General features: G+C 37.9%; 1 protein-coding gene across 3 annotated transcripts in view; it reads right to left on the reverse strand.

The window, feature by feature from the left end:
- Nrdc (nardilysin convertase) overlaps nt 1-15,062 on the reverse strand; it is a 67,604-nt gene that overhangs the window by 31,468 nt on the left and 21,074 nt on the right. For all 3 annotated transcript variants that reach the window (XM_050136244.1, XM_050136246.1, XM_050136245.1), the window contains 4 exons: nt 14,132-14,285; nt 8,736-8,809; nt 5,274-5,369; nt 3,964-4,086 (listed from right to left, as the gene is read on the reverse strand). In XM_050136244.1, the coding sequence (XP_049992201.1) occupies nt 3,964-4,086; nt 5,274-5,369; nt 8,736-8,809; nt 14,132-14,285 (447 nt within the window). The remainder of the gene's footprint in view (nt 1-3,963; nt 4,087-5,273; nt 5,370-8,735; nt 8,810-14,131; nt 14,286-15,062) is intronic.

Consider the following 15,062-nt stretch of genomic DNA (forward strand, 5'->3'; position numbering starts at 1 on the left):
TCAGCTTGGGTGGGTTTAGAATCAAAGGAGACACACCTTGGGCATGTGGGTGAGGTCTAATTTAGGAAGACCAATCTGAATGTGGGTGGCCCCATCCCATGAACGAGTGGTCTACACTGGGTAACAGTGAAGAGGAGGATGTCAGTGAGCATCAGCCTTTGCCTTTGTGTATCTGGGTCTGCAGAGGACGTGAGGACCAGGCACATGTTCCCATTACAGTGAATTCCACCCTCACATGCCAAAGAAAAGCTTCCCTAAGTTGCTTCTGTCAGCCTTTTATCACAGCAATGAGAACCAGAACAAATAAAATGATAATTTCTAACTTTTGATTCCTTTCCTAAACTGCATAATTGGTCTTTTGAAATTTCTATTAAAACACAAGATGAAAAAGAAAACCCTTCAGATGTATCTAAGTGACCAATCTATCACAGGACAGTATGTATCAGTTCCAACCAAATCCATAAGTTCCAATAACTCTCAATAAAGGAGCCCGAGGTTTTGCTCAATGGCAGACCATGTGATTATTGTGAGATACCCAGAGCTTAATTCCTAGTACTTCAAAAAAAGAAAGAAATTAAAGTATAAAAAGATATATACAAATGAGACTAATCAAATAGTAAATTTAACCTAAACTACTTATTTAGACAAATATTTGAATTTTTGTTAAATTTATTTTGAGCACGCATGTGTATGTGTGCATATGTGTTTGTGTGTGTGTATTCATGTGTACCAATGTCTATGAGCAGTCAGAGACAGCTTGCAGGAATTGGTTCTTTCCTTCTACCATGTTGGTCCCAAGAACTGAGCTCAGGAAATCAGGCTTGGCAAAAAGTACTGAATCTGCTGAACCATTTTGCTGGCACTCTCTCTCTCGCTCTCTCTCTCTCTCCTCTCCTCTTCTCTCTCCTCTCTCTCTCCTCTCTCTCTCTCTCTCTCTCTCTCTCTCTCTCTCTGTACAAGTGGAGACCAGAGATTGACATTTGATGTCTTCCTCAATTATTCTCCTACTTTTTTTGTAACTTACTCCTGTTTGCCTTCAAAAAAACTACTTTTAATGACATTTGTCGTGTTGTGAAGGTCTGCCATATAGACTTTGTAAAAGAACTCACACTTGGTACCTTAACCCACTGAGCCCTAGCCCCTCTACTTTAACATTTCCAACATGGCCTCACTGAACCTGGAGCTTACCAGTTCAGCTAGACAGGCTAGCCAGCAAACCCCAGGGGTCCCCATCTCTGCATCTCTTGTGCTGGGATCATAGGTGCAAGACACTGTGCTTGCCTTTTACATGGGTACCTGGGGATTCAAACTCAGACCCTCCAACCTGTGACACAAACTCTTCCCTAACTGAGCCATCCATCTCCCCAGACCCAATTATTTGACATTTAAATAGTATAATGAGATAGCATAAAAATCAATGTAATCTAGATTATATGTGATTTTAATCAAAATTCTATTGTTTATTTGAAAATTTTATAGTAAAACTTGGGAGGTTAAGGTAGGTGGATCTCTGAATTTGAGGCCAGGCCAGTCTATACAGAAAATTCCAGGACAACCAGGGTTATATAGAGAAACCCTGTCTCAAAACCAAACAAAAATCTGTAATATTAATCAGCATGTCAAATAGGAAAAGAATACAAAGAAACAAAATGTCTAGGTAAATAAAATTTCATATACATGAAATAATTTGCAACAATTTATAAATTAATTTCTATACTAAAAACAGCAATGTATGTTACAAATTTAGAGTCACATTTGTGGGTTAATTTTGAAAAGTGAGAAAATGTTTCATATGCTATGAGCGTTGATCTCAATTTTGAAGAGGTTTTGGCAAAACCTTCTAAGAAGGAGAATCATTCAGGTGAGGGTCAGTTCTAAAGAATGTGAAACATTAAGTAATGTCAAAAGGAATGGTTTAGCAAGTGATTTTGAGAAGTCTAAAAATGGTTAAAACCCCAAGAAAACAAAAGAAAGCGACCATATTTTCTTCTTTCTTCTTCTTCTTCTTCTGGTTTTTTTTTTGGAGGGGGGGTTGTTTTTGTTTTTGATTTGTTTTTTGAGACAGGGTTTTGAGACAGAGGTGTTGCTTTGGAGCCAGTCCTGGAACTAGCTCTTGTAGACCAGGCTGGCCTCGAACTCACAGAGATCCGCCTGCCTCTGCCTCCCGAGTGCTGGGATTAAAGGCGTGCGCCACCACTGCCGGTTGCTACCAGTTTCTTAAATGAGACACTCACATGATAATAGCACAGGAGGAAAGGAGCACGGGCATTCTTCAAGCTTGTACATTTAAGATGCTTCTATCATTGTTAAGAGCTGCTCTTAATCATCTTATAGGATCTTATATAAGGATGGACAAACAACTTCCCTTATAAGTTTATAATCAATCTGTATTAAATATAAAACCACAAATTGAGTCATCTGAAACACAACAGCCAAGCCTGAAATTCCAGAAGGTCAAGGCTCTATGAGGCCCTGCTCAAAACCCTAGATGGCCTATGATTACATTGGTATACTCAAAGACACTTGAGATTAGCCTATAAATAAACCCATTTCAATGAGAAAGAATTTATATGAGATGATCTTATATTTCTGTGAACTTTGTAACATACTGAAATTTTAATTTCCTTCGATTTTTTAAAAAATATTCTATTTTTATTTCTGTATAGAGGAGTGTGTGTATGTGTGTGTGTGTTGTGTGCCGTAGTACGTGGGTACTGGTGGAAGCCAAAAGAGGGTGTGAGATTTCCTGGAGCTAGTTATAAGTGGTTGCTAGGCACCCATCATGGATGCTGAGAACCAAAGTCTGCTCAGACCCAAGCACAGCAAGCTCTCTTTACTGAATAATCAATGTAACCCCCGTTTTTAATTAATGTCAAATAATGGAGAAACTAATATATCATACTGATTAAGACAAACATCCTATGAAAGTAATACAGCTGACCCTTGAACAATGTGGAAATGTTGACCTGGTGGCAGTTAAAACACACACACACACTCTACCACATGTAATTTATCCCTATGGGAATGTGTATGCATGCTCTGTGTTTGTGCATGCGTTCATGCACATGTACTGTGTATATGCAGGGAAGCCAGAGGTCAATGCCATTGTCATTCTCAATTGTTCTCTATCGCATTTTTGAGACAGGGTCTCTCACTGAACCTGGAACTTACAAGTTCAGCTAGACAGGCTGGGCATCAAGCTCTCTGCCTTTGTCTCTCCAGCACATTACAGGAAATACACTGGTGCTTGGCATTTTTACATGGGAACTCAGGTCCTCATGCTTACAATGACAAGCAATTTGCCTACTGAACCTGATATTTAAATTTTGACTGTCTCCAAAATTGACTACTAATACCAAGCTCTTAACAGAAGCCTTGTCAATAACATAAACAACCTATTAACACATATTTTAGTCTTCATACATATTATATTCAGAAAAAACTATGTGAGTACCATGAGATCTTTTAAAAAAAATAGCAAAAACGAAAAAAAAAAAAAACCTACAATACAGTTTACTAGAGAAGATAACTGTCCATTCGGACATGATCAGCAGTGCTGTATGCAGATGTCACAACACTGGTCACCATCACAACAATAAATAAGAAACTATTCCAGCAGTAACTTACGATCATTACTTCCATGTAGCTATGCGTTAATACAGCATCTAACATCAGTTTACATTTCTCTCTGCTGCAAATAATGCAGTATATTTATCCGAGTTTAGATTAATTTTATCTTTTTATCTTTGTCGATTTGTGTATATTTTATGATAATAAATAATAAAATAACTATGATCAATTTTATGCATTCATGAGATATCTTTTTCTTAATTTTTTTTGACATTTCTAGGTTGTGTGATTCTTATGCAAGTTTCTCCAAAATGCTGCAAACCTTCAAAAATAAACTGCAACTCAAGCCCTGCTAATTCAGAGTAACTTTAAGAATGTAACAGATAATACTACCTTTGGACTGAACAACTAAGGTCATATAATGGGCAGAGTAGTAACGCATCCAGAATTCTCTCAGTCTAGAATGTGTATCAATGTTATTCTTCTTTGGTTCATGCTTGAGTGTCTCAGCATTTCCTACATAAAAAAATAAATACATATTAAAAATTATAGAAGCAACTAAATGTACTTTTTTTTAAAGGTCTTCTACACCAACAGTGAAGGTCTTACAAGCTTAAAAGACCTAGGAAATTATCCAAGTAACTCAAGAATTCTGAGCTGGTATGTAAAAATAACATAAGCCAAGAAACAGTTCTGAAATAGACACATAGGAATAATCAATGGTTAGAAAAATGTCAACAGCAGACAGTAATTGTCTAAATTTCTTTGCTGAACAGTCTAATATTGATTTATGTTTTCCTCTCTAAATTATTTTACTAATATTCTCCCTAATTCTTAAAAATAAAGCATAAAAAGCCAGAGGCCAATGTTGCCCATCAGATACAGGAATGTGTAATAAAATAGCCTTTGATTAGATCAGCTCATCCTGGTCTCCGCCAAGCTACGACAGCATTAATAGGTCACAAGTGGTTTCTACCAACAATAAAAGGCCATTATGAAAAACAGATACCACTCAAAAACTATTAGAGAAACCATTCCTGATGTCTGTTGATAAACGGAAACATCAAGCTGGGGTACAGGCTTTACAATCAGAGAAACAGACATTCAAATCCTCATCAAACACTTACTACCTGGGTAACTAAGCAAATTACACAACTTCCCAAGCATGTTTCCCTTTAAATGGCGATTATAACAGCAGTTACCTCTTGTGAACCAACATATAATGCATACACAGCCAGCACAGTATCAGCTCCTAGACAGCACTCGCAGAATGTCCAATTCTGTTCTAGCAACACCCAGTGTTAAAGTAGCAAGCACAAGCATGCTCACATCTTGCTATTTGAAGTTTTCTAGCTGCCCTCTAGAAGGTAAAAGCACTTAGCTGTCCCAGCTTATTAATTTTTCTTTTGTTTGGGGGATTCTGGGTGGGTATATTTTATTGTTTTTTTTGTTTTATTTTGTTGTTATACTTGCTCCTTTATGGCTGGCCTATAGGTTGAGGATGACAGTGATCTTCTGATCCTCCTGCCTCTACCTCCCTGAGGAATGACAATGCACCCACCACATCCAATTTTCTGCAGTTCTGGGGACCAAATCCAGGGCCTTGTACTTTCCAGGCAGCACTCACCCGACTGTCTAACCCTCTGTACCAGTTTGTCTTGTTCTCAGTTTTCTTTATCTAGAAACAAATTATAGTATCTTACCCCAAAAAAATTTCCCCATAGGATGTCCAGGTCGAGCGAGGCTTCCAAACAACATTTCTTTTCTGTTTGCATCAGAAGGTCTTGCAAGCTGATATTCTGTCAGTTTTAAAGAAACATTTGCAATAAGATGAAACTTCATTATTTTTTGATTGTCTGAAAATTCAAGCTTATAATAAGAACTGAAGCAAGGGGCACTAAAATTTTAATATTTTTATGTTAAATTTTCCTTTAATTGATATTACTGCTTACTTAGTTCATGATTAAATTGTATCATAAGGTTAAAGGGGGTACTAAAATTGACTTTAAAAATATGTTATGAAACTGAAGTTGGTAACACAATGACCTAATCTTGGTCCTATCATTTGATCTATCATTCTCAGTAAACTGATCACCTTTCTAGAGTTTTGCTCTTATTTTCAAATGAGGCAATGCAGCTAGTGATCTGAATGTTTCAGCTCTAGATACATTGTTATTATGTCTAAGGATTTCCCGAGGAAAGCACTAAAATGCTCTATCAGTCTTCGGATCTGAGGCCTTAGTCATATATTTTGTTTAAATATCATCAAAGCAACTATGTTGATAATAATATGTGATGGTTAAGAACAATTACTTTAAAGTCACAAGTATCTTTGCTAATGCTATAGTTTCAATGTTTTTATCACCCTAAAATTTGCATGTTAAAACCTGATCTCTAATGCCCAGCAGTAGAGGTGCATGCCTTTAATCCAGCACACAGAAAGCAGAGACAGGCAGATCTCTATGAGTTCAAGGCCAGCCTGGTCTAAGGAGCAAGTCCCAGGACAGGTAGGGAGGGTTGTTACACAGAGAAATCCTGTCTCGGAAAACAAACAAAAAATGATCTCCAATGTGACAGCCTTCAAAGAGGGGAATGTTAGAGTGTTTAGGTCATGAGTCCTCATGAATAAAACAGTGTGCTTAGAAAAGTGACCCAAGTGCTGGAGAGATAGCTCAGCCATTGAAGGCTCACAACCAAAATGACAAAGTGACCCCAGAGAGCTCCACTGTCTTTCTGTTATGTGAAGACGTAAGGTAAAGGTGGCAGTCTACAAATCAAGAAGCAGGCCCCTACCAGACATCAAACCTGCTGGTGCCTTCACACTGGGCTCCTTAGCTTTTACAATGCTAAGGCATTGCTGTCTGTAAGCCTGAGCCCAGGGTGTTCTATTAAGGAAGTCCAGACAGACTAGGACGGCCAACAACCCTAGCTATATCACTGAACTCAGGCAACTCTGAGAAAGCGATCAAACGTTCCTGATTCCATAAAGAGACCTAACTGGACAAGAGCACATCACTCTTACATAGGATTACATAAGACAGTCTTTCAAAAAATATTTACAGAACACCTACTGTTCGTCACTCATAAAAAAAATAGTTGGAAGCAGAAATGTGAATAAAAGCCCTGTACTAAGTTTATATTCACATAGGGGAGAAAAGCAATAAACAACAAATATGTCTGTGTTAGTGATGGAACTGTAAAGACAGACTTCTTAAGAAGTAACTCAAGCTGAGCTTGAAGGACAAGCTCAGAGAGAAGGGTAAATGGGGAGGAAGGAGAATATGGCACCTCTGATAAAGAGAAAAGTCAATATGACTGAACAACATTGAGAAAAGGAAGACAAAAGATCACGTGAGTACAGCCCTTGACCATCCAGTCAGGAACAAATACAGACAGCTGGGGAAACTACTGACTCTGGGCCTCTCTGTGAACAAACCCTCTAACCTAGTTTCAACAAAGTAGTACTCAGTAGTTGCTGATTATTAATTATCTGGGAGTAGAGCACTGCAGAAGTTTTACGGGGCCCGGGGATATGACACTATTAGATTCTTAAGCAATCCATTCTTTATGCCAATGTGTAGAACTAACTGACGATAATTGAGAGTAAAGCCAGGAAAACTTGAGGCACAACTGTAATAGTCAGCAAGAAACTAGAAAAAAATAGAAACATTAGCAGAAGTCAGCATTCAGGAATCTACTTTAGTTATAAATTATACAGGTGAGACATTAAAAATATATTTGTTCTTTGAACACGATAAATATTTTTCTCAAACATCTCTGTAAAAATATGAAGATGTGGCTGTAACCTAAGAGAAATGGTTTTAAAGTAGTGTACATCTTGGCTGAGATGTGCATATGTACATGCATATAGCAGTACAGGGAGCCGTGCTGGAGGGAAGTCCATTCCCTCATCTTGGATATGTGTGAAATTATTAGCTTCATGGTAACAGAGGCTTTGCAGAGAGAATAAAGGCAGGAGCCCTGAAAAGGGGAGGATACGCTGGGCTACTTGAATAGATCTGTTATAACAGTGAGGGTTTTAAGAGTGAGGGATGAGAGCCTCAGAAAAAGACTGTCAAGAACAGAGATCAAAGAAGAGTCAACATTGCTGTCTCCAAGGAGGGACAGGAGCCATAGCCTAGGAATGAGGAATAAATTCTCCCTTTGAGTCCAAAAATGCAGTCCTGAAGAAACAGTCTTCAGACCTCCTCAACAAGAAAATAACTTGTTTGAATTGAAGCCACCAGACTTCTAGTAATTTGTTCAACAGCAACAGGTACTTAATACCCTACACATGCAAACATATCCAGTTGATTAGAAAAAAATACAGTGTAAGTATCTGAACACTCAGAAAACACACTCTGTCACTTGACAGATAAATGGGTTTTGGACATACCTTTTACCCTTGATAGAGAAATGCATTTTGGACATACCCTTTACCCCAACCACTAGGGTGCATTATGTAAGCAAGTATACCTGCTTAAGTGAAAATAAGAATTATCATTAAAATGGCTGAGGGTTTTTTTCTTTTTCTTTTTTAGAAACATGGTTTCATACTGTAGCCCAGCCTGCCCAGGAATTCAGGTCTATCCTCCTGCATTAGCTTCTCCAGTACAGGGATTAGAGGAATATACCACCATAACTAGCTTAAAATAACTAAGGTTTAAGACTGATTTCTCCTACAATCTTCTTTTGCAACAAATAAATCCCACTTAAAGTTTCCTATTTGATTTTCAGCATCGCAAATAAATTCCCAAAGTTAAGAGAAAGTAAAATGGAGTGCACTTCCTGACAGGGATTTAACGTCTTCAACCACAGACATACCACAGTTATTTTCCATAAAGAATACACACAATTGCCAGGTAACAAAGGACAAACTGTAAGTATGTACACTTAAAATGGAGCCTCAGGGAAAGTGTCTCTCCATACACAGAGAGTAACTGAACTTTAACATTAGCTTTAGGAACCCAGTATCCTTTCGGCTCATGGCAACTCAATCCTGAATGAGGTATTTACCAACCTCAGGATTAAATATGATGCATCTATTTCAATGTTGCCCTTTGAAATGTAAAGATAATGGCTTAGTTTTGAAAAAATGGAAAACTGCTAACAACCAGTTTGAATAAAAGAAACAAATTGTTCTGAAACATAAAAAGCTTCCTTACCACTGTCAACAGCTTCAACTTCCCGGTCAATGGCATCTCTGATCATTAGTGGATGGATGAAAAACTGGGCCCATCTGAAAAGTAAAACAGTGTTTCTAGGATTGTTCAGTTTCATCAAATGATATCCATTTTAATTAACTATTTTTATTCCATTGGAGAATTACCTCAAAACCAACAAGATCAAAATAATAATAGTCTATTGTTTCTATATATATATTTTTTTGCTGATTGTTGAGGGTTTTTTTTTGTTTCTATATTTTAAAATCTAAAAACACCTTGTTTCTTTGTGAAATAAAGCACTCAATCAGAAAAGTATTAGGACATAAATACACAGATTAAAGCCTTTTCAAAAGTTTCCTACTCCACATCCTGCCCTTTCTTTGTAGTGCTAAGGAACAAACCCACAGCCTCAGCCTCCCACATGCTAGGAAACCACTCTACCACTGAGCTACATCTCCACCTTAAGAGATGAAACACTGCTGTGATGCCCAGGCTGGCCTTTAACTCATGACCCTCCTGCCTCAGCTTTCCAAGTAGCTGAAGGTACAGACATCCAACACCCCAGCCCTCTTTAATACACAATTATTTAATATACAATCCTTAAATCCATACTTCTATACATTAACTAAGCAAAACTCACTCCATTTAATAGTGTTACAACATTTCTAAAATAGAAAACAGAAATTAGAATTTTCGTTTTACTTGAATTTTATTATATGTATGTACATATACTATATACATATTGCCTACATGGCATATTTGTGTACCATGCGTGTCTGGTGCCCACAGAGTTAGGAGAGAGAGTTGAATCCCCTGGAACTAAAGTTACAAATGGTTGCAAGTCATTGTGTGGCTGCTGGGTGCTCTTTGTTGTTGTTGTTGTTTCTTGGGACAGGGTTTCTCTGTAGCTTTAGCTCTGTCCTGAGAGCAACAAGTGCTCTTAACCACCGAGCTGACACTACAGACCTTAAAATCAGAATTCCATATTGAGATCTAACTTCAGCACAGCGCTCTACTAGTATTTTCTTATCATGTGTGTGCACGTGAGAGGCAGCAGAGACAGAAATATGAAGGCATATATATGCAGGTGCACACGTGGGAGTCAGAGGACAATGTCCGGGAGTCTACACGGTCAAGGCAGGTCTCTCTGGTGTTTCTAAGGGGATGCACACTCCAAGCTGGCTGACCCTGAAGCTTCCATGCAACGGGAGGCTGCCTCCCATCTCTCTTTAGGTGTGCAAGGATTATGGATGCTTACAAACACATCTTGTTTTTTTATATTGGTTCTAAGGATTGAACTCAGGTAATCAGGCTTGAGTAGCAGAAACTTTTACCCACTGAGCCATCCCAATGGCCCTGGTTTTAATATATTTACTTAGATGAACTATTATACATCAAATTACACATGTAAATGCCATTTATATAAATGCATAATAATATAATTGGTATTGGTTTTGTTTAAGCCTTTAAAACTACTTGCTTGCTGAGACAGAGTCTCACACTACCATCCAGCCTCACTGTGACAATCATCCTGCCTCGGCTTACCAAGTGCTAGATTACAGGTGTACGTCTTCACACCTGCCTCTATTTTTGTTGTTTCGTTTTGAAGACGAGGAACTCACTATATTGCCTGATCTGGCCTCGAACTGCTGAATTCAAGGGACCCTTCTGCCTCAGTCTTCTGAGTAGTTGAGATTACAGAGCTGTTGCCACTGCACCTTTCCCAAAACTGTTCTTTTTCCAGAAAAGATAAAACAACTGAAAGACTAACTTCCTGAATTTTTTGCTATGTAACTTTGTTCTGGCATCAACACATTCATTAAGACATTCACATTCTTCCTAATACTTAGTATACCTTGAAAAAAACAGAAAATATTTTTACTTAGTTCTAAAAAAAGTCATATGCAAAATATTTCAAGCAAAACAAGACAACCAACAGCAAGCAACAGGCACAATGAGTTGAGATCAAACCAGTCTCACAGCACTAATCCTGCATATCGTGCCCCCCGTGATTCGATCCCAATGCTGGATCAAATGGTGAGCACTTGACACATAAGAAAATTAAACACAGAGGAAACTTTAAAATAAAATAACTTTTAGCACATGGGATTAAACATACCAGGACCAAAACCAAACAAATATTTTTTTTTTTTTCAAAACAGGGTTTCTCTGTGTAGCCCTGGCTGTCCTAGAACCCCCTCTGTAGACCAGGCTGGCCTCAAAGTCGAGATCCACCTGCCTCTGCCTCCTGAGTACTGAGATTAAAGGAGTGCACCACCACCACTGCCCAGCACTAACCTTTTTTAACTTCTCAAGAACTACTCTTTTTTTTTTTTTTTTGTCACCAAAGGGAACAAATACCATCACTTCCATTGAGAATACACTTCTTAAGCAAAATAATTTAAATACACGGTATGTAATATATTGTTTGATTCAATGCTATGATAGTGTATTCATCCATATGGGCAAATGTGACTGTACTTTATTTTCACTGTTGTTACAACATTCACTGGAATGAATTTTTTAAAGATTTATGTATTTATTATATATACAGTGTTCTACCTGCATGTACTTCTGCAGGCCAGAAAAGGGCGCAAGATCTCATTACAGATGGTTGTGAATCACCGTGTGGTTGCTGGGAATCGAACTCAGGACCTCTGGAAGAGCAGCCAGTGCTCTTAACTCTCTCCAGCCTAACACTGGGATGAATTTCTGCATCTATTCCACTGCTATCAACAGATACCTGGGCTTTAGAACTGAGTACTACAAACACTGCTACCATAAGTTAGTTTTTTATACGGTGTATTGGGTCATAGGCAGAAGTTCTCCACTCTCTAGGTATCACCTAGGAAAGAACTACAGAGGAATAGTGCGCACGCATTAGCAAACAATACACAATTTTCTTGAAGTAGCAGTACCAATATATATTTGCCCCCACCACACCTCTACAGCCTTACTTTCCTTTGATAGTATCAGAGTTTAAATTTTTCCGTAACTTTTGAGATAGTTACATCTCACAAGTTTTGATTTACATTTCCCTGATTCCTAATAAAGCTGAATGCCATTTTAGATAGTTATATCAAGAATTTATTTTTTTAATATGTATTCAAATATCTGATTTACTGTATTTTTAATTCTAACAATACATCTACTAATATTTATGTTTTATATACCAATTTAAAGCATACTGAATACTTGTGTACAAAAATTTACTAAATTAAAAATCAATAACTATTCAAAATATAGGTCATTTGTTATTTATTGCAAAAATATTCTCCATACATTTTATTTGTTCTATTAACAATAGAGAACGGTGCTGGGGTCAAATCTGAGCCTTGCTATCATTGAGCCAGGTCCTCACCTCTTCAGTTTCTTCTCATGAATATAATATGCCATTTCCTTTCTGGTTTTTGGTTTGTTTTTTAGTCGTATTTGATAAAGCGTACCTAAATTGTGGCTTTAGAGAATAGCAATTTTATTCACTCTTTAGTCTACAATCTATCCAGAACATTTTTGTGTTCTTGAGTTAAGGAGTCAATTATATTCCTATATTCACGGAAACTCGATTGTCTTGGTATCATTTCATCAAAGGGCCTTTCATCACCCTCTCATAGTGTATTTGTCTAAGCGTCCACATAGATGGTGCCTAGTTCTGTGACTATTATTACATTTGTCTCCTTGCCAACACCACGTCCTATCTATCACCAAATATAAAAGGTCACAAAGGCTGACATCTTCTTCAAAGTTCCATGATTTTTGTTCTCACATTTAAGAGCGTGGATCAATTCAAATTAAATTTTGTAAACAGCTGAATAAAGAACTTTGGCTCTTTGTTCTGCATGTGGACATTCAGCTGCCCTGACACTATGCTATTGGCAGCAGGTGCCATGGTTTGTTCCTAGAGTCCCAGTTACAGGCCACTAAGCAGAGTCTATTTTTACGCAGAGTTGTATTACTGGGATTTCTGCAGCTTCAAGTCTTGGAGAAATAAGTGTCCAATTTATTCTTAAATATAACTTGGACTACTATTGCTTCTTACTTTTCCCATATGAACTTAAAGATTAGCTCACTGATTTCTCTAAGGGGCAGCAAAAATTTTGAAATGATTGGGATAAATCTCTAAGTCAGTTTGGAAATTATTCTCATTCTTAACAATAAGAAGTATTCTATGCTCCCATTCTTAACAATACTAAGTGTTGGGCTGAAGAGATGGCTCAGCAGGTGGGTCTTCTAGAGGACCTGGGTTCAATTCTCAGCACCCACACGGCAGCTCACACTTGTGACGCAAGTTCCAGTGGACATTAAAAAAAAAAAAAAACCCTAAGCCTCAGGCTCATGGCATAGCTTCTCATCTCTCTATTATTACTTATCACTTATTTGTGGACTTCCTACTGTTACAAGGCTTTCACTTCTCGTTTATTCTGAAGTATTTTATTCTTTTAGATGCCATTATTAAAGAAGCTATGCTCTTAATTTCACTTTTGGACTTTTCACTGTTAGTGTAGAAAAAAAAAATGAGGGAGTTGAAGAGGTTGCTCAGTGGCTAAGAGAATTTACTGTTCTATCAGAGGACCAGAGTTTGGATCCCAGAACCCACACCAAGTGGCTCACAAACACCAGTAACTCCAACTGCTAAGAATCTGACACCCCTTGTGATATGTGTGAGCATCCACACACAGAAACACACACACACACTAAATCTTTTAAAAATAAGTATAAGGAGGTGGGAAGATGCCACAATCAATAGAGTGCTTGCCATATAAGAATAAAGACCTGAGTTCAATCCCAGATCCACAGAAAAGCCTGGTATGGAGCCACGCAACCATAAATAATCTCAGCACTAGGGAAGTAGAGACAGGGGGATCCCTGGAGTTTGCTGGCCAGTCAAGCCAAACCTGAGAGTTTAAAAAATGACAAGCCAAGCCGGGAGATGGTGGCGCACACGCCTTTAATCCCAGCACTCGGGAGGCAGAGGCAGGCGGATCTCTGTGAGTTCGAGGCCAGCCTGGTCTACAAGAACTAGTGCCAGGACAGGCTCCAAAGCCACAGAGAAACCCTGTCTCGAAAAACCAAAAAAAAAAAAAAAAAAAAAAAAAAAAAAAAAAAAAAAAAAAAAAAAAAAAAGACAAGCCAGGTATGATGGCACATGCTTCTAATCCCAGCGCTCAGGAGACAAAAGGCAGGTAGACCTATGTGAGTTAAAGGCCAGCCAAAGTGTACATAGTGAGTTTCAGGACAGCTATGCATATACAGTGAGACCTGGTCTCAGAAAGAAAATAGTTTCCTCCGTTTTCCTCATATAATCTGACAGTTCTAGAGAACTAGATTACTTCTTGAAAATTCCATAAAACATGTTCAATATTTCCATTTGTATAATGTTATTAAATAATAGTTACCTATCCAGGGCTTCCTTGAAATACTTTCTTTGGACATCAAACTGAAAGACCGTGCGTTCACAATCAGTTGAGGCATTGTCACTACCTCCATGTTTCTTGAGGAAAGCATCAAATCCATTCTCATCCGGATATTTCAAACTACCCATAAAAACCACTAAATGAAAAGAATAAAAAGTCATATAACACAAAGAAATAGACAACATTTTTATTATCACAGATGAACTTTTCTATGCATAAAAGATAAAGCAACACATTAGCAATGGCTGTTTCTCACTCTGCTACGCTGACGCTGTGAAACATTCTACAATGCTCAGAAGTTATTTCTACTGCAAGAAAACCCAAACATTTCATTTTTTAAAAATAGATGACTAATTTGCTTATCAGAAGGCTAAAAGTTAAACAAGTTTATGTGCAGATTAACTACTACCGCAAAGGATGTCAGGTAAGAAGATTCCTTTCAAATAACTTAGAAACTAAAAGTATAAAAAGATGCAGAAGTCCGTGTGTAAACACTGTAGCCGTGTAGCATCCACACTGTTTTATTGAGGCAGGCTTGCAGTTAAACATTACGGTTTCTTCTTGTGGTTTATTAGCCATGCCTTTTTATTGTTTATAAATAATAAACAATTTTTGCCCCCACAATTATGGTGTCATTGGGTACTATTAATACTGAAAGAGCCCTGTTCCAACCAGAGCTAGCCAATTCCTAGAGAATGGCAACTGTCTCTTGCTCTGTTCACTGTCGTTGCCAAATAATGATGCCTACACGAAATAGGTTTGGGGCTGGAAAGATGCTCAGTGGTTAAAGCACGCACTCAACAAATGTGAGAGTTAGGATTCAAATCCTTAGAATCTATGTAAAATGTGGGCAGTGGTGGCGCACGCCTTTAATCCCAGCACTTGAGAGGCAGAGGCAGGCGGATCTCTGTGT

Source organism: Alexandromys fortis, unplaced genomic scaffold (genome assembly GCF_014885135.2).
Source record: "Alexandromys fortis isolate MF-2015 unplaced genomic scaffold, M_Fortis_MF-2015_v1.1 scaffold_13, whole genome shotgun sequence".
Lineage (NCBI taxonomy): Eukaryota > Metazoa > Chordata > Mammalia > Rodentia > Cricetidae > Alexandromys > Alexandromys fortis.